Source organism: Stigmatopora argus, chromosome 10 (genome assembly GCF_051989625.1).
Source record: "Stigmatopora argus isolate UIUO_Sarg chromosome 10, RoL_Sarg_1.0, whole genome shotgun sequence".
Lineage (NCBI taxonomy): Eukaryota > Metazoa > Chordata > Actinopteri > Syngnathiformes > Syngnathidae > Stigmatopora > Stigmatopora argus.
Genome location: NC_135396.1, coordinates 7,440,203 through 7,458,170, shown reverse-complemented (window position 1 = coordinate 7,458,170; position 17,968 = coordinate 7,440,203). Strand labels below are relative to the sequence as shown.

At 36.2% G+C, this 17,968-nt stretch overlaps 1 protein-coding gene across 6 annotated transcripts in view; it reads left to right on the top strand.

Annotated features, from left to right (window-relative positions):
• The first annotated feature begins 241 nt into the window (after positions 1-241).
• Positions 242-17,968, top strand: part of si (sucrase-isomaltase) — a 61,795-nt gene continuing 44,068 nt past the window's right edge. For 5 of the 6 annotated variants that reach the window (XM_077611114.1, XM_077611112.1, XM_077611117.1 and 2 more), the window contains exons 1-20: positions 242-392; positions 1,551-1,640; positions 4,782-4,905; positions 5,164-5,249; positions 5,564-5,684; positions 7,897-8,006; positions 8,112-8,263; positions 8,982-9,153; positions 9,286-9,385; positions 9,814-9,926; positions 10,145-10,270; positions 11,297-11,428; positions 11,716-11,835; positions 13,128-13,241; positions 13,717-13,801; positions 14,025-14,142; positions 14,213-14,384; positions 15,208-15,324; positions 16,326-16,474; positions 16,890-16,974. In XM_077611114.1, coding sequence (XP_077467240.1) covers positions 4,782-4,905; positions 5,164-5,249; positions 5,564-5,684; positions 7,897-8,006; positions 8,112-8,263; positions 8,982-9,153; positions 9,286-9,385; positions 9,814-9,926; positions 10,145-10,270; positions 11,297-11,428; positions 11,716-11,835; positions 13,128-13,241; positions 13,717-13,801; positions 14,025-14,142; positions 14,213-14,384; positions 15,208-15,324; positions 16,326-16,474; positions 16,890-16,974 — 2,196 coding nt within the window. In that variant the 5' untranslated portion in view covers positions 242-392; positions 1,551-1,640. The remainder of the gene's footprint in view (positions 393-1,550; positions 1,641-4,781; positions 4,906-5,163; positions 5,250-5,563; positions 5,685-7,896; positions 8,007-8,111; positions 8,264-8,981; positions 9,154-9,285; positions 9,386-9,813; positions 9,927-10,144; positions 10,271-11,296; positions 11,429-11,715; positions 11,836-13,127; positions 13,242-13,716; positions 13,802-14,024; positions 14,143-14,212; positions 14,385-15,207; positions 15,325-16,325; positions 16,475-16,889; positions 16,975-17,968) is intronic. The other variant, XM_077611118.1, reaches the window with a different exon arrangement.

Below are 17,968 nucleotides of genomic sequence, written 5' to 3'. Positions count from 1 at the left end.
GTAAAGGCTGTTTCACACTAGTGGCATCCCCGGGGGTGGGGGTGGTTGGTGGTGGGGGGTTGGTGGTTAAGGGTCCCACACTGCAAAGTGCACCATGACAGAAAATGCCCACGCAGGCTGACATAGACGATGTCAGAAAGTCAAGTGCGGGGACTCCAGGAAATCTATTTACAAGAGTCCTGAACCAATATGGCTGCCACCCTTTGCTCCTGAGAGCAGGTGAAGGGAGTGTGCCTAATTATAAATAGGAAGTCAGAGGGGTGGACTGGCCACAGCTGAAAACAGTTATGTTAAGATGTTCCTCTCCTTGTGTGGCTCTTGGATTTGATCCCTGGATCATGATAAAGAAGTACTTCTGATGAAATTGAGTGCTTTTGCAACATGAATTTTGTGTAAGTAAAGATGCATTTTAGTACATGTAAAATCAACTTCACTTTTTTTTGGTGCCTGGAGGGTTTATCATTACATGTGACAATTCTGTGGATGAAAGGCACACTTTTACTATGCATTGTATAATGCAACTTAGTAATAATAATGATTATTGTTTATACCTATGCCCATTGATTTGTCCCTGACACTCAGAAACTAATTAATCTTTATGTTGTATAATATATACCAACTAATATATGGTGGTGATCTCACACTTTTTCTACATGGCATATGCGGTACTTGCCTGAAAAATCTTTTGCTGGAAATATAATATAATAATTAAGTCAAGATAGCATGCACTCAAACCAAATCAAAAAGAAATATATATTGGACACATGACTGTCCAGTGTTTGTTATTGTTTTGGAACATGCTAGTCAAGGCTCTCAGAAAGTACTTTTACATTACTTATACAAAACCACAATACCAAGCACTTTACCACACAGTCATTCCTAAACTAAGGCTGGCTGGTTGGCAGCTCTCAATGTTGAGTGCCTCCTTTTAACAAGACTGGATCGATACAGGGAACTGAATAGCCAATTTCAGTTTGTTCTATTGGAATTGGTGCCGTGCCGCATTCTAGAGGGAGAGCACCTGAAATTGCTACTGGCAGAGTGGAATTGGATTTGTAAAGAGAGAAACACTGATGAGGGAGCAGGATGATCAGTAAAGGATTAGGAAAATGGTGCTATTCAAGAGCTACTAATGTTCTTCTTGTACACAGGTAAGCACAGTAAAAGTATTTCAATCTCAATCACTAGTATTGCTTTCCTATTTTTCTGTAGTCCAACTTTAAGAAATATTGGGTCCTTAAAAATCTAGTGCTAGTCATTTCGTTCAATGCATTATTTAGCACAGATAGAATTTTGTTTGTGCTGTACATCATCAATTACAAAACAGTAGTGACTTGAAATGGGGGAGTAGATACAGGCCTACTATTATATTGATTAAATGAGCTTTATTTTCTAGTGCTTATGAGAGGTATATGTTTAAATTAAGTCATTTATTTGGGCAAAAAATAGACAACAGGATGAATAATCTGAGCAAATACTGAAAATACTGTATACTGTATTTTTTATTAATTAGTTTTCAACACTGCTTACCCTTGTATGTTCTTCCCAAGCCTGTGTGGGTTGCCTTGCTGTACTCTGGGTCCTGCAACAGTCCCAAAACCTGGATCGTAGGCTGATTGAACACTCCAAATTGCCCATACGTAAGTATGAGTGTGTGTGTTTTCTTTTTTTTTTTTGCTTGTCTCCCAGTGTCCCGTGATTTTGCCCTGGCAACACATTCAGTCTGCCCCGCCTTCTACTCACAGTGACACTAAACAGTTTTTCCTGCATAAAGATAGAAACCAGGGGGGAAATGCTGCAGGGAATGAACAACAATAAAGCTTGATAAGGAATGTAAGAGAAACAATTCACTAATCCCTGTATGCCATCATATTTAAATCAACCTCACCCATTGAATATAAAGTCCATGAGACGAAAAGACTTTACAAAGTGCAACTCAAGATCAAGAAGATACTCGTGTTACATCTGAGCGTGTCCAGAGCAGAGTTTAAAATTAGAAGCATCATAGTAAATGTCATTTGTTATTATTTTGCCCTCATGTGGTTCAATAAATGATATGAGATGAATGTAATCATTCAAAAAGTCCATATAGTCGGAAATATAAATACATCCAATAATAATTACGGGTGAAATATTTAAAAATATTCCACAAAATGATAATGTTTCTTCATTTTTAAGTATGTGGTATTGGCAAAGTCAGATTTTAGTGAAAATGTAGACCATAAGGCATTAAAGAGCTCCCAGTGTTACCATAAATGTCCTCTGCAAACTCATTTGATGAGTTGTGACTCAGCAGTTCTCAATTATAATGAAATATGAAATATATTGGAAGGTCTTCAAGTCCTAGACGGAGTGTGTGAAGGGGGGTGTGTCTTTGCGTGTGTGTCTAAAGGCACAATATATCATGTGGATTATTAGTTGCTGTCGAGTTTAGGTTCAGGCACTTCGAGGAGAACTTTGCCCCGGAACAGCAGAGGAAGCCAAGGTAAAATTACAGCTACTGCCATTCTTAGTCTGTAACAACAACAACAATAATTTATACTGCTACTCTACTTACTGAGTTTGTGCAAAAAGTAGGCAATGTTACTTGTAGTGAGATTGTAGAACGTGCTTCTGTGAAGTGGCAAAGAATGAAGAATTCAGTGAAAGTAGGATTAAATTTATGTGCAACCATAAAAAGAATAATGTAACCTCTTGAAAACCCGCTGCAGCAACAGAAAAGCACATTTCATTAAGCAGCCTATTATGAACAAGATAGTATCTGGGAAAAGTGTGGTGGGATTCTTAGTTCTTGTCGCAAATAACCTTGTAGAATGTTGAAAAATTATATATGTGTATATATATATATATATATATATATATATATATATATATATATATATATATATATATATATATATATATATATATATATATATATATATATATATATATATATATATATGAATATATATGAATATGATTATTTTGTGTGTGTGTCTTGTATGTTGGGTCTCTTTCTAAAACATTACACGTGATGTAGTATGTATTTGTGCATAATTTTAATCGCCCACTTATTTGTTTTTTTTCTTTAGGACATTACTAATGATTGTACAGACAAAGGCCAAAGTTTGTGCAATTACTCTAATTGATTTTCCACCGTCCCTGAGCTTTACAATGGTTGTTTTTCAAGACATTTGACAGCTCTCATAAATCTGACGCTCAGCATAGATATTCAACACTATTTATTATTTCAGGAATCAATGTGGTTTTTAACAAATGACACTTGTCATTCACATGTTCTAATATATTTGTTAACAAGACATAGATTTGAAACCCAAAGTGCGGTACAGTACAGATCTGGATATAAATGTATTGCATAATGTCTAAAACATGTCAAAACAGCTGATATAACAAATTCTATGGATAAAATAAAGTCATGCTCAGTTGTTCTGTGGTCAGGTAGGCATGTATGTGCGCTAAAGGAAGTGGTTACAATGTAACTACTGATGATGTGACTGCCGACAATAGGAATATGATGGATTGTGGGGTAATTTATCTGCTCACACTTGGCCAATTGCGTCAGAACTCATGGGAATGAGAATGACCGCAAGCATACTGTGAAAGAGACCTTTACATTTTTGAAAGCATATACTATATGGACTCGTTTGGAAAGGGCAATTCAATTATCTTCTTGATGAATTATTCTTGCTGAAAATACCAGTTTTATTTGCCGTTTGTTAAATTCAAATCAATTCTTCTGGTGTTAACAAGATAAGAATTGTTTTGGCTTTTTTTTTCCACAGACTTGACTGTATGTTTGGAACATTTTCTGCTTCACTTCGAATGTTTTCAGGCCATTTTTACCATTGCATCATCCGCCTGACTCAGAATCACGCTGGGCCATTTGTCTGTTGTTTTGCCCTCGCTTGATCTTCACAGCACATTAAACAGGATGGCAATAAATGTCTAATTCACCCAAACAGACACATAACCCCACAAACAGCTTTATATTAACCTTGTTTCTGTCTACAAGACTACAGTGGAGGGAATTTTAAATGGCTTGAGTGAAGTGACTAATATCTAATGTGTTCTAAATGAATTGAGCAAATCTATATTCTGTTTTGTAATAATATAAAGCAGCTAAACGCTCCGATCAGAGGGACGTCTGATTAGTACAGAGAAAATAGAAGAAATAAGTAGGACTTATTTGTGAAGAATAGTGATTCAGTTAGTAACTGACTTTGTGCATCTGGGACACAGTGTTAACACAAATTCCCTTTCATGCTCTTAATTTTTTAATGGGCTATTAACTATTGACCTTTTCACCAACTCGTTTAGACCTCTAGACAACTATCGGCCCACTTCCCCGGTGCATGGTTCACGGGGAGATCATGCAATATCCGCAATGGAAGGTCAGAACCCACCACGGATTGGACCCTCGATCTCAGAACTGTGATTCAGACATGCTAACCACTCCTTCACTGGGCTGCCTCTCTCATAGGCAATGCCAAAAATAATTGTTAAAACTATGCTGACGTATATAAATCACAAATTGAAAGGGAATTTAAGATAACGTCCACATATTCTATATTTCAGAAATATTTCATCAATGGTTTTGATAAAGGCTACTGTTTTTTTTGTTGGGTCGCTGTATGTCCTGTCAATTGGCCTCATTAAGAAAGAAACTATATCAGACCTTTAAGACTGTGCCCTTAAAGTGATGGCTTAATTAATTGGTTCTAAATCTGTTGACCCTTGCAAACTCTCAGCTAGTATACCTTTTGCTTTTGTGTTTTTAGATGGGGAAAAGGCGCTTCTCGGGTTTGGAAGTGACCTTAATGGTCCTCTTTGCATTGATGTTGGTGATTGCTGTTGCTTTCATCGTTCTTTTTGTTACCGGTGAACCTGGGTACATTCAGGATGGTAAGTGAATCTACATGTGGATGAAAACTTAAATATAGTGAAATTCTACTCATGTTTCGCCATGTTAGGTAAAATTGATGTGATGCATCTTCAGCAAAAATGTTTTTACATTTAAATATTGATGCCTAAGCATTGGTAATAAACAACCAAAGGACCTGTGACTCCATTATAAAATGTTGTAATCCTGGTTTTTATTTTTGTTTTTGTAATTGAAACCAAAAATTACATTTATGTATTTACAAATGATTTTTTTTACAGAGACAACAGAAGTATTTGTTCCACAATGTCCAAATATTCCTAATGGTGAAAGGGTGGACTGCTTTCCTGATTCTGGAGCCTCAAAGGTGTGTCTGATAATCAGTTTATAAGTGTTTGTTTTTTGATACTTTGGACTCTTTAAAGTACTTAATTCTCTTTGGTAATTATGACTCATCAGGCGAGTGAACGTCGTAAACCAGTCTGCTTGAAAATACTATACAAATATAAACGAATGAAGTTGTTTTGGTGTTGGGTTTTGTCCTCTTGTTAGGCCACAAGTATATTCAATTTAAAACTGGTCAAATTCTTTATTTGGATACCAATAAATGTTGCAATAATAAAGTTCCAATTGAACCCCTCTCAATAAATAATATTTAAACAAATATTTTTCTTTCAACAGAAAAGTTGTGAGCAGCGTGGCTGTTGCTGGAGTCCACTAGATGAGCGAAATGTACCTTGGTGCTTTTTTCCAACCAACCATGGATATACTGTTGAATCGGTGGAACAACCCGACCCTTACGGTAACTTTATGTCTTGGAAATTGTTGGGATGGGGATGAAACAAACATTTAATTTCTCAAATTACCTATCTTAGAAACATACCAGATAAGAACCTGTTTTTTAATTTTCCCAGCGATTGAAATTCATCCCCTCTTTTTTAAAAACAAAAACACATACACATTTTATAATTGGTTTGTAGGTCGGTTGACAAACTTAAAATGAAATATATTCAATTTTCACCAGTGTTCTCATCGTTTGCTCATTAACTGAGCCTCTTATTTCCTTTTCTCTTCTATATAGTTAGCAGGCCTGCTGAGGGAATATTACTGCAATCTGTCCGTCTTACCCATATCTTATTTTTTCCTCTATCAATCACTTTGCCTCGGGCATCTCTGTCAGTGAAACATGATGTGCCGCATCTTAAGAGAGCCAAGTTTAAATTGCAAAATAGATTTAAACTTTATTTATTTTTTACATTTCGTATATTGAAACAATTTTACCTTTAAATTTTCCTAGTTGCTGGTTTGAACAAACATTTCAAGCTACAGTGTGGGAATGTCTAGACACTTAACGTACTATTTATTATTTATACCTAGGAGGTCTTCGTGACCTCGGTCCAAGTGACGGAAGACTGAGTGCAATTAAGAGCACTAATGGAGCATGCTGACGGCCGAGAAGAAGAAGAAACACATTTCTCTGTCAGTTTGTAGGCGCATCTATTGAAACAATGGCTATCAGTGTTTCTTTTCCAATGAAAGGAAAAAGGATACAGACGTTCATGGTTTCAGTTCCAGGGCAAGATAAGTCTTCAGATTGTGATGTTTAGGAACCGTTTAGAACAGTTGCCATTGCGAATGTTACTAAAATTCAGGTGGTGTTGAAGGTTTTTGCCAGTTTGTCTCACCTGTGGTGATTAATACATTTAAAGTACTATGCAACAAAGACAAGATATAACGAAATTAAGGATCACAACAACAAAAGTGTCAAGAGTGGAAAAAAGTGCCCCTTTCATGAATTATACATTATGGTTTTATGCATTCTTGGGGACAAGCTCAGTGTTAACTTTAAGGAGATGGCAAGGACGTGCATATAAACAGTGGCAATGTAGGTAAGTGATTTCACGGTTTGTTACCTAGGTAAACTGCAGTATACTGGGTAATATAATGGGATAGTAATGTTGGTTCCCTACACGTCAAACACTACCCACGCTAGATCGATGATTTGTTGCCACAGTAACCTGTCAAATGGCTAAATAATATGGCCCAGTCTATACAGGCACAACTACGATTTGGACACTTGCTAAAAAAGTCTTTAACAGTCAGTCCTTTAAAATCGGATTTGAGGACGAAACATATTGGAACCGGATATGCCTGCAGTGTGTACCCAGTTTGGACACCCATGAGTTAGAGTCTGACTGTTAGACCATAGACATTTTGAATAGCAGGGTTAGTGTATTAAACTCTGGACAATATAGGGTGTTAGAGGAAAAAATGATTTCCTCATTTCCGCTGACACATGACATATTCTCCCATGTGGAAGAATAGCTTTGGCAATCTAAGGTGGGCTCTCCTGTCTCTGGAGTTAAGGTTATCAATATTGTTAAAAAGCCTTTGACATGCTGAACAAGAATTGTCTTTTTCTTTACTTTTCTCACGTTGCTGTGCACCGTTTGAAGTCATCCAGGGCACCTGACTTTGAACACCACTGACCAAGATGTAATTTGATCATATCTTACATCCTTTATTCAAAGTGAAGTTGTCAGCAGAACCAAATGTAAAACACCTTGGCTTGGGATCAAGGGAGGATCTACATAATGACAGGATGCTGATGGAAATCTAAGCAATTTTTGACATGCCGATTGATAGAAATTGAATTATAATAATTATGGCTGTCACTGTAGGTCAATTGTGTAAAAACAAATCCAGCCTTTAGTGGAATTTGAGAAAACTTGAGCAAAATGGAGAAAAAATAATTTAAAAAAAACGGTTACATATACATTTGAATATCCCACTACCAAACTTTCTCCTACATGTAGTATTACAAATGCCTTCTTTTTAGAAACCAATGTTTCACTTTAAATTACATTGCATTCCAATTTTTGTGCCCCATATAGCTTTGTAGACCAATACATGTTTACATATTTGAATAGCTGTAACATGGTTTGTTCAAATATTTTTTCAAATTAATTTTTTTCTTGCATTTATGAACCTTGTTTTTATTGTTTTCATTGCAGTAATAAAGGCAAATCTGAAGAGAATGGTGTCACCTTCCTTGTTTGGAGCAGATATACAGGAACTGTCATTTCATGCTGAAATGCAATCAAGTAATAGACTTCATTTTAAGGTCCATACTCAGATTTGGAAAAATAAACACAATACAGTAAAGACAATTGAGAGACAATTAATCTAAATAATCTTATATACTTCCTCTTGGTTTTGTCTACTTTAGATATTTGATGCCCACAAGCAGAGGTTTGAGGTGCCTCATGAACATGTTAGTACCCTCAGCAAAACCCCAACAACTCCCATTAGCAACACACTGGAGATTATAGAGAAACCTTTTGGCATAGTTGTGCGGAGAAAGGAGAACAAAAAAGTTCTGTAAGTTGCCACTGTTGATTATTTTCTCTTTGATTATATATTTGTTGTAGATGGAATAGTGTACCATTGTACAGCCATATACTTTAAATAACAAACAAAACCTGATAAATCAAGCCAGAATTTTACTCATTATGTAGACCTTAATGAATGAATAGAGCACTTTTTGTTCAGGCATTTAAATTAATAAGAATTGTTTTATTTATTTTTATTTATTTTCTTCAAAAAGGCATGTATATAATTTTTGATTGATAAATCCATCCAGACTTGATGCATCATTGCAATCCCCATTCATCATATATGGTGTTTCTATGAAAAATATGTGCTGGATTTCTTTACAAATGGCTCACACAAAATGTGTTCTCACAGTCAAGAGACCTACTGCAGTTGAGACAATTAAATGAAAGCCTTATCGCATTATAGATATCTTTAACATCATAAAATGTAGTAGGTCATAAATTGCAAAGTGAACTTTGGCCTGAACATCACCTGGAATGTTACAAGCAAATCTCTATCCTGAATTGTGCTTGTACTCCAAACTGTTGCACTGATCCAGTGAACAAGTAAATCAACAAAACAAAAATGTGAACTATATAGTGTGTTAACAGATGATCCATGTCATTTTAACCGAACTGCTGAAGACATTTTGTGCAAAAGAAATATCCTCCTTTTCATTTGCTTTTTATTTTCCATTTGTTTGTCAAAAATACTAAATGTACAGGTTTGACACCAGTATGGGACCATTGGTGTTTGCAGACCAGTTCCTGCAACTGTCTGCCAAACTTGCTTCTAATAATATTTATGGCCTTGGAGAGCACGTTCACAGACATTTCCACCATGACACACAATGGAAGACCTGGCCCATCTTCACAAGAGATGCTTTTCCTAATGGGGTAAGAATGGAGTTTGCGTGTTCTCTCCGGGCTTGCATGGGTTTCCGGTTTCTGCCTACATCCCATAAACATGCAGTGTAGGCTGATTGAACACTTTTACCTCATTCCTAATCCAATGACCTCTTCATCCAGGGAACACACAACCTCTATGGACACTATCCCTTCTTCCTTTGTCTAGAAGATACAAGTGGGAAGTCATTTGGGGTCTTCCTAATGAACAGTAATGCAATGGGTGAGACACAAAAACATTGTAGTAATGAATTTATATACATTGTGTGCATTTCTCATTGGATTAGTATTACCTTTGGTAGTTTGCCAATTACCACTCAACCTGTGTTGACTGCAGTGTATTCGTACGGGATGAGCAGGTGTGAAAATCAGTGTATTTTCTTTACATTGTGGTGCCACAACTTGGCGGCACACAATGCTTCCATCTGTTCACATAAAGAGACACAAAGGGACATAAAGAAAAAGGAAACATTAAAAATGTGAAATTACAATAACTGATATTGAATGAAGATTTGCAAGGGACTTGTATTACCACAGAGGGCTGTTTTTGTTATATTGAGTCATTTGCGGGAGAGATTCTACTTTACAAATTAAAGATATGCTACATGCATGGGAATGAAATCTCTGTTTGTCATTTTTTTCCATTTTCAGAAGTGACTTTGCAACCTGCACCTGCAGTGACATTTAGAACGATTGGAGGAATACTTGACTTCTATATATTTTTTGGCGATACACCAGAACAAGTGGTGCAGGAGTTTCTTGAGGTGAAAAAGTAAAAAATACTAACCAGAATAAATGAATAACACTGTTGCTAGATATTTTTGCCACACAATACTATTCATTAGAGCATCAAATCATTGTACTTCCACTTGGTCTTAATGTGAGAAAATCTTCTGAATTTCCTTGACACCCCATGATTACTTGCATAAGTGTATTTTGCCAGTATACTATAATGACTATGGATGTATAATTGTCCTTTCAGCTAATTGGCAGACCAGTTATCCCACCCTACTGGTCACTGGGATTCCAACTTTCTCGGTGGGACTATGGTAGTTTGAGTGAGGTCAAGAAAACAGTGGAAAGGAATCGTGCAGCGGGACTTCCATATGTAAGATTATATCTGCTCGTTCTTTTTATATTACTCCTCCATAGGTTTGGGACTTTGGGTCCACCCTCACCTTCTTGTAACCTCACCTTTTATGGACCCACGGTTAAAAAAAAAGAACAATTTGGGACAGATGGAAAGGTGGGCAAACTATTCCACAAATTTAATAAAAATAGACATTGCTCAGGCCTTTATTTGTTTCTCTTCTCGCCCAGTGATTTTCATTCCAAAGAAGAGGACAAAAGTAGGTGCAGATCAATAAAATGCAGCCTGTTATTTTTGTTTTCAAACAATGCAAAAACAAAGTTCATGTGTATTTTTTCTTTTAAAGGCACAGTTGAAAAGCTTTCAGTGTATAAAATCAATATCTTTGCGACTGTTACTGTTACATTTTTTATACACCACTGTGGGGTTCCATCTGCCTAACATGTATCATTATCTGTGGATGTGTGTTGTGGCAGTAAGATGGGTTTTGTTCTTTTAGGGTTCAAACATGAGGCCACTATTTTTTTAGTGTAAGTGAATGTTAATCTAAGGTTAATCAAACACATTCTTTACTTTATATCATTCATTCTTATTGGAATATGTAATGTGCTCCATCTGCTTTTTTTATTCTGGTATCTATAGAAAAGTACAATTTGGCATTTCATTTGGAAATGAGTCTCAAAGATAATTTTAGTATAATGATGTCTGTTTTTAATTTTTTTTTTTAATTCGAAGATAAGATCTTCCTAAAGCTGAATCCAAGCCTCTGCATAACGTATAATTATGCCAAATTTGTAGTAGAATAGTCACAAGTTAAACAGTGTAAGGTAGCCGTACCAAATACTACAAAAATGTATTAAACTGATTTTGGAGAAAGTACTGCATTAAAAAAAACACATCACCCTCCCTATATTCTGTATATATTCTATCATATTTATATCCAAATTGAGCTAATTTAAAACAGATTTAGTGTTTTTTAATGTCAGATAATGATTAAAATAATAATATTATAATGTTATTTTTTCCCTGGAAATACACATGCAGGATATCCAATATACTGACATTGACTACATGGAGGATAAGAAAGACTTCACCTATGACAAAATCAAGTTTAAAGAGCTGCCCCAGTTTGCTGACTACCTTCATGAGAAAGGACAAAAATACATTCTCATCCTGGTAGGAAAAATGATTTTCTGTGCCATTTTTCCTTAAAATGTAATTTGTTTTCACCCACAAAAACAGCAAATTCTATTTTTTGCATCTCAAACTCAATTATAATTAAGTGGTTTGCCTATAACTGAAAGTATTTGAGAAAGGAAAAAGATTATTTTAATCCATATGCCAATATACTGTACATGAATATGATATTATCGTTGTTTTTTCTAATGTTATAATGGGCTGAATAAATATGCTTGATCATTTCTTTGCCACCAATGTAGATTTTACATGTTTGTTTTCTGCAGGATCCTGCTATTGCCACCAGTAAGAGGATTGGAGGTGTTCCTTACGAGTCTTTTGACCGGGGGACCAAGAAAAATGCCTGGGTCACTAAATCAGATGGCAAAACTCCATTATTGGGAGAGGTGAGATGAAGAAATGTGTCAAAAAAAACAATAACTGTTGTAGGCCAGCCATTATGTTTTTACAACCATAGAATACCAACACTGATCTTCTGTAATAAGATAGATTTCTCTAACGCTTCTAGTATGTATGATAATAGTTGCTTTTGAATTACAAGGAAACAGTCTTGCATCATTCTATATTCTACTACTAGTGAAAGATGACGCATTGGTGAAACATTGTGCCTTATTCCCCAATTCCCAGAGGAAAGGGTAGAGACCTCGCAGTGAGTTGTCTTTCCAGCATAATCGCAAAAAAAGATTGTGTTCATCAAACGAGAGTTACATTCTGACAAATAAGCTCATTTTCATGATTTTCTTCTAAATATATGACATCTGTTTGAAAATAAGTGCTTAAAACTTGTGCACAGGCTGAGAACAAGAGAGTTCTGAAATTCCGAGTTATAAGCAAAACCTCTTTTGGTCTGATTTGTAAGCGAGTTTCAATGATGCATTTTTTTAAATGATAGTCTTTACTTGTATACAATCCAACAATTTATTCATCTTAATTTGAAGATTCATACATGCAAGAACTCTTTTGAACTGCAACATTAAATACCAGGTCATCTCTTAAGTCAGTGAATTTGTGTGTACACTGATGTTTGGATGAGTAGTTTGTCCTAATTTCCATCAAACCATAACACAGCCTAATGGAAGCTCAAGCCCCTGGTGTGCTATTTTCTACCCTTTCCCCCACAGAGCTTGTTATTAAAAGGCTGGTACCCGCTGTGAAGGGTGGACATGTTAGGGATAAACTTCTGTTGCTTTCATGCTTTTTTCCAGCCTTGTTCTGATTACGCACACGATTAAGTCCAGTCCCACTTCTAATCGCCTTTTCATGTTGCATATAATAGGTCAAACATATGCATTGATTCCACATTAGTATTTAATCTTAACATATTCTGCATCATTGCATCACAGATTAATCTTTGGGCGAGAGAGAGCGAATTCAACAGTTTATTTGCATTGCGCATGTAGGCAAAACTCATTGATGCCAAAATTCCCAAGTACATTTTTTTTATTTTTAATACTGATGGAGAAATCTGAGTGAAGTGGAACAACACTTGAGATTCATTCTGTACGCAAAAATATTTCTTAAAAGAATTTCATATGCAGAGATCTGTAATACTTCAGTTTTTCCTCAAATGATATTATTAGGATAAACCTTAGCCTGCCAGTTTCCATTTATCATCATTGGACATCATATGACAAAGCAAATACTTTTTAGTTTACTCGAAACCTTCTGTTTTTCTAAGGTATGGCCAGGAGAGACCGTATTTCCAGACTACACCAGCCCAAATTGCACTGACTGGTGGGTTGATGAGTATGAGCGATTTTACCAGGAGATCAAACATGATGCCCTCTGGATCGTAAGTCTGATTTTAAATTACTTTTTTGAAAATTTAAATCTAGTTTTCAACTAATGTAGAAGACAATTTCAAAGTAGTATTCACAAATGATCTCATTAGCAATAGTTTACTCATTTGTTTATGTCTAGCTAACTGGTTATTTATTTATTGTATAATGGACCGATATACTTTTAAAGTCCACATATTAATAACACCATTAGAATAATGCATTTGTTTTAAAGTTAATTTGTCCAAACACAAAAAGTTCAGCTTTAGAGTTCACTTATAACTTATTATACTTTTTGAAATGTTTTTTTTATTAAGCAGAAAAGTTTCATTTCCCGAATTTTTTTAAAATATGTTTACCTTATGAATATTGGGAGTGACAATGACTAGTTCAGTTAGCACCCAAATCCATTGGAGACTGTGTCATTTTGTTTTTTAATTGTAAAATGTACATATCGTGATTCACGTGTTTAGCTCCTCATTTTTGTAGGACATGAATGAAGTGGCGAACTTCAAGAAAGGATCAATTAACGGCTGTGTTGATAACAACTTAAACTATCCCCCCTACACTCCAAGTAAGAGAGATTTTGCCATTTTCTTTACCCATTTTCTTAATTATAGCCATAGGTCAGTCTGTTTTAGCTAACCAACCTCATATCATGTTGAAGCAGAAAAATTTAACAAAATTTAGACTTGAATTAAGCTTTTGTACAGGCCACACACAATTATATTTTAATCATTTTCTGCAGACCAATAAAAACTGAGGTGCCAAACCTAAGTGTCATCTTTTCCCTGCAGAAATTCTGGATGAGGTGATGTATAGTAAGACTCTGTGTATGGATGCCAAGCAGGCCTGGGGAAACCACTATGATGTCCACAGTCTCTACGGCTATTCAATGGTGCTGGCTACGGAAAAGTGAGAGCAGAACAAATAATCGTGTATTTTAAGAGCAAACTGACTGACATTTTTCCTCTCTGTTCCTCAGAGCTCTACAGCGTGTGTTCGGAGAGAACCGTACTTTGATGCTGACCCGCTCCTCCTTTCCTGGTGTGGGGAAATATTCGGGTCATTGGCTGGGGGACAACGCAGCCAACTGGAATGATATAAAATGGGCAATCCCGGGAATGCTAGAGTTTGGCCTGTTTGGAATTCCATATGTAAGTTGTTAATGTCACTCAAAAGCAAACTGAGCTTCCGTGGGAAAGCCCTCTGAGTGCTAGTTGAAAATCAGTAATCAGTGCGAGCACAAGATCATCTTGTTCTAACAAACAGTGGATAGCCATCCATTTAAAGCCGTTCCTTTATGTGGTCAAAGTGCATCAGTGTGAGTTCTATTCATCTAAATCGTTTGACAAGCTTTTTTAGTGCCAGTGTAGAAGCTGAGAGCCATTTCATTCTTTTTAAAATACGTCTAATTTTAAATTTTATTTTATTTTTTAATTATAGTGGGTGTAAATGTCTTTTTTTTTGTAATGAAAAAAAAAATGAAGCAGTGGTAGTTGTTAGCAGGTCCGACTGACAGTTTTTAGATAGGAGGTTCAATCCCCGATGTGAGTTTGTATGGTCACCCTATGTCTGTGTGGGTTTTCTTTGGGTACTCCTGCTTCCTCCCACAACCCAAAACATGCATGGCAGGCTACTTGATTATTGTATATGCAGACACAAGGTGCTAACAGACGAGACAAAATTTGAGACGTGGGATTTTGATCGCAAGCCTTTTGGGTTTTTTTTGCATTGTTTTTTCAAAATGTGGCCAAAGGTAAACAATAGAACTGAAGCAGTCTTGAAAGAGCTGACCTTTGAATTGAATTGTAGACAGAAAATGTACAGTGAGTGTATGTGTGTAATTGTTTTATTTGAAATACACTGGAATGTCTAAAGACATCTGGACTGAGCTGTAAGTGGACGGGTCCTGTTTCATCATGGAAAGAGCGTTTATTTCACACAAAACTTGACATTTGAGGTTTTTCTGTTTTTCAGATCGGGGCTGACATCTGTGGATTTTTTGATGACTCCAGTGAAGAATTATGCCGTCGTTGGATGCAAGTGGGTGCTTTCTACCCTTTCAGCCGCAACCACAATGCTCAAGGCTACAAGGTATAGTTCTGTTCAACCAATTTCGGTGTGGTAGTTAAACGTCAATATAATATGTAAAACAGTCTTGAATGCATTGGCTTAGTTGAGTATTTATTTAAAAGGGACACATAATGGAATGTTTTGTAAATTCACGCCTCTTAGGCTAATGCTATTTTTACTTTGTACTGTGGTAGTTGAAATTGCTGTCAGTACATCTATGAAATAAGAACAATATCATTTCAAAACGATGTTAGACAATCAAATGCCTGTGACGACAGTTATATGCACAATTTCACGAGCGTTTGCAATGTAAAGATGTGAGCCGTCACTTAAATCAAGGGTGTCAGACTCGGGTTGGTTCTTGGGCCGCATTAAGGTCAACTCGGTTTCATGTCGGCCGGACCATTTTAGATATAATATTTAGATTTTTTTTTCATAAATGGATTAAAAGAACTGGATTCAAAGCCCTGAATATTCTGTTTTTATAGATCTAGAAAAAAAAATATTTGAGCTTTTTTTTCTTAGGAAGGGAAAATCATTTATTTAATTATTTGTTTTTCATTGCGAAAGGAAACCAAATTTTTCTTTAATTATGTGCCATATTAAAGTGGAAAACAGAAAATATTTTTATATATTTTTAGATTTTACAAAATGATTTTTGAACTAAAAACACAAAGAAAAAAATTGATTAAAATTTTCAATTATTGATTTAAAAGGGGGAAAATCAGGATATTTAATATACATCTATATCTATCATTTTAATTTGATCCTAAAACAGAACGTCGCCACTGATGATTTACTTTCCCGGGCCACACAAAATGATGCGGCGGGCCACATTTGGCCCCCGGGCCGCCACTTTGACACCTGTGACTTAAATGGTCATATATTCATTTAGATTTCTTGAAAAATGTTTTTAAAAAAACAATATCATAAACTAATAACAATAAGGTTTTATTGTCGGTTGGTCAATGGTGAGGTTTTTATTCATCAAGTCCCGTCCCACTAATTGATGTTGTCTGCAGCCTCAGGATCCAGCCATATTTGGTGGTTCGCTAATGGAGAGCTCCAAACACTACCTGAGCATTCGATACACACTGCTGCCGTACCTCTACACACTGTTCTTCAAAGCCAGCACCACAGGGGAAACCGTTGTGCGTCCCCTCATGCATGAGTAAGCCATTTTGAATAATGTAAATCCTAGCGCACAAGTGTAACTTCGAGGAAATCTAAGATAAAGTACCAGGCTTTTTATCCAGCACACTATGTGAATAGATGGTAATTTATTCATTTATTTGCAAGTATAATTGCAGTCTATTTATAACACCTCTTGCCTTTTATTGAAAAAAAATCTATATTTCCTACATTATAGAGCACACCTGACTTTAAGCTGCACAATCCAATTTTCACAAAATTAAAGAAAAAAATTCTATATAATATCTGTAAATATACATCAGCCCCAGGACACGCTATTTTAGGCTAAATTAGTGCATAAACTTATGATGCTTAGAACCATTTGATTAATCAAAAGTATATTTATTAACCAAATTAGACTGATTTTTTTTAACCTTTTTTCTCTTGCTCCCAAGATTTTATTCTGACATTCAAACATGGAAACTGGATCGCCAGTTTCTCTGGGGGAAACACCTGCTCATCACACCTGTTCTGGACCCGGTTAGTCACCATTTACTACAACTACTGACTCCTTGAAACGCAAACATTTCAAGTGGGACATATTTAATGCTTCATGTGTTATGCTGGTGACATGACATCCATCTGACACTCCCATTCACATGCTCACAATCACACTGTGACCTCCACAGGGAAAACATGACATGGGAATTACTTTGTTGCCCTCCACTTCTCTCGTCCCTTTCTTCCTCTTTCGTACCCTCTCTCTTTTTTCCAGCTCTAATGAGAGCACTGACCTCATTACAAGCAGATTAAAAGTGTAGATGGAAGTGTATGATGAGCAAGTGTGTGCAGTAATGTGCCATTGCTAAGTTTCCTCCATTACTGGGGTACACTGTACATGCATCACTATGTGCACCAATAGTACAGCAATTGTGGTCATGTCAAAGTGGTCTAATTAAACAGAAATGTAGTGTGGCTTATTATTAATTAAGAAATTGTGGACAGTCAATTTGATTCATACTTTCTCTCAAGTTTGTTCACTGGGAGTGTAGCTCTCTGTTGGTACTCGGCCATTTGGTCGCCGGACTTTTGGTCGCCGGACTTTTGGTTGCCCAGAAGGTTATTGATAATTACCATTTAAAATTGTTGCTCAAATTCCCTAAATACAAACTGTGAATGATTATTTAGTCATACTTAATGCCCTATTAATTATTAGGCTAAAGAAAAGCTCCAAATTTCCCGTACTTTTGTTGTGTTTTGTTGGAGAACTTGTTAAGACCCTGACTGACGTCCCTTCCTAAGGGGACAACTAATGTACATGCAAATTCTTATACACTCACACGTCCGCTCAGTGAAACTGCTCAGGGCCATTGTTGGTTTTTATTGATGTGTAGACCGTGTTGTTTTACCTTGTTTTGTCGCCGGACTGTTGGTCGTGGACGTTTGGTCGCCCGGACCCAAACAACCGGCGACCAACAGTCCGGCGACCAAACGTCCGGCGACCAAAAGTCCGGTGACCAAAAGTCCGGCGACC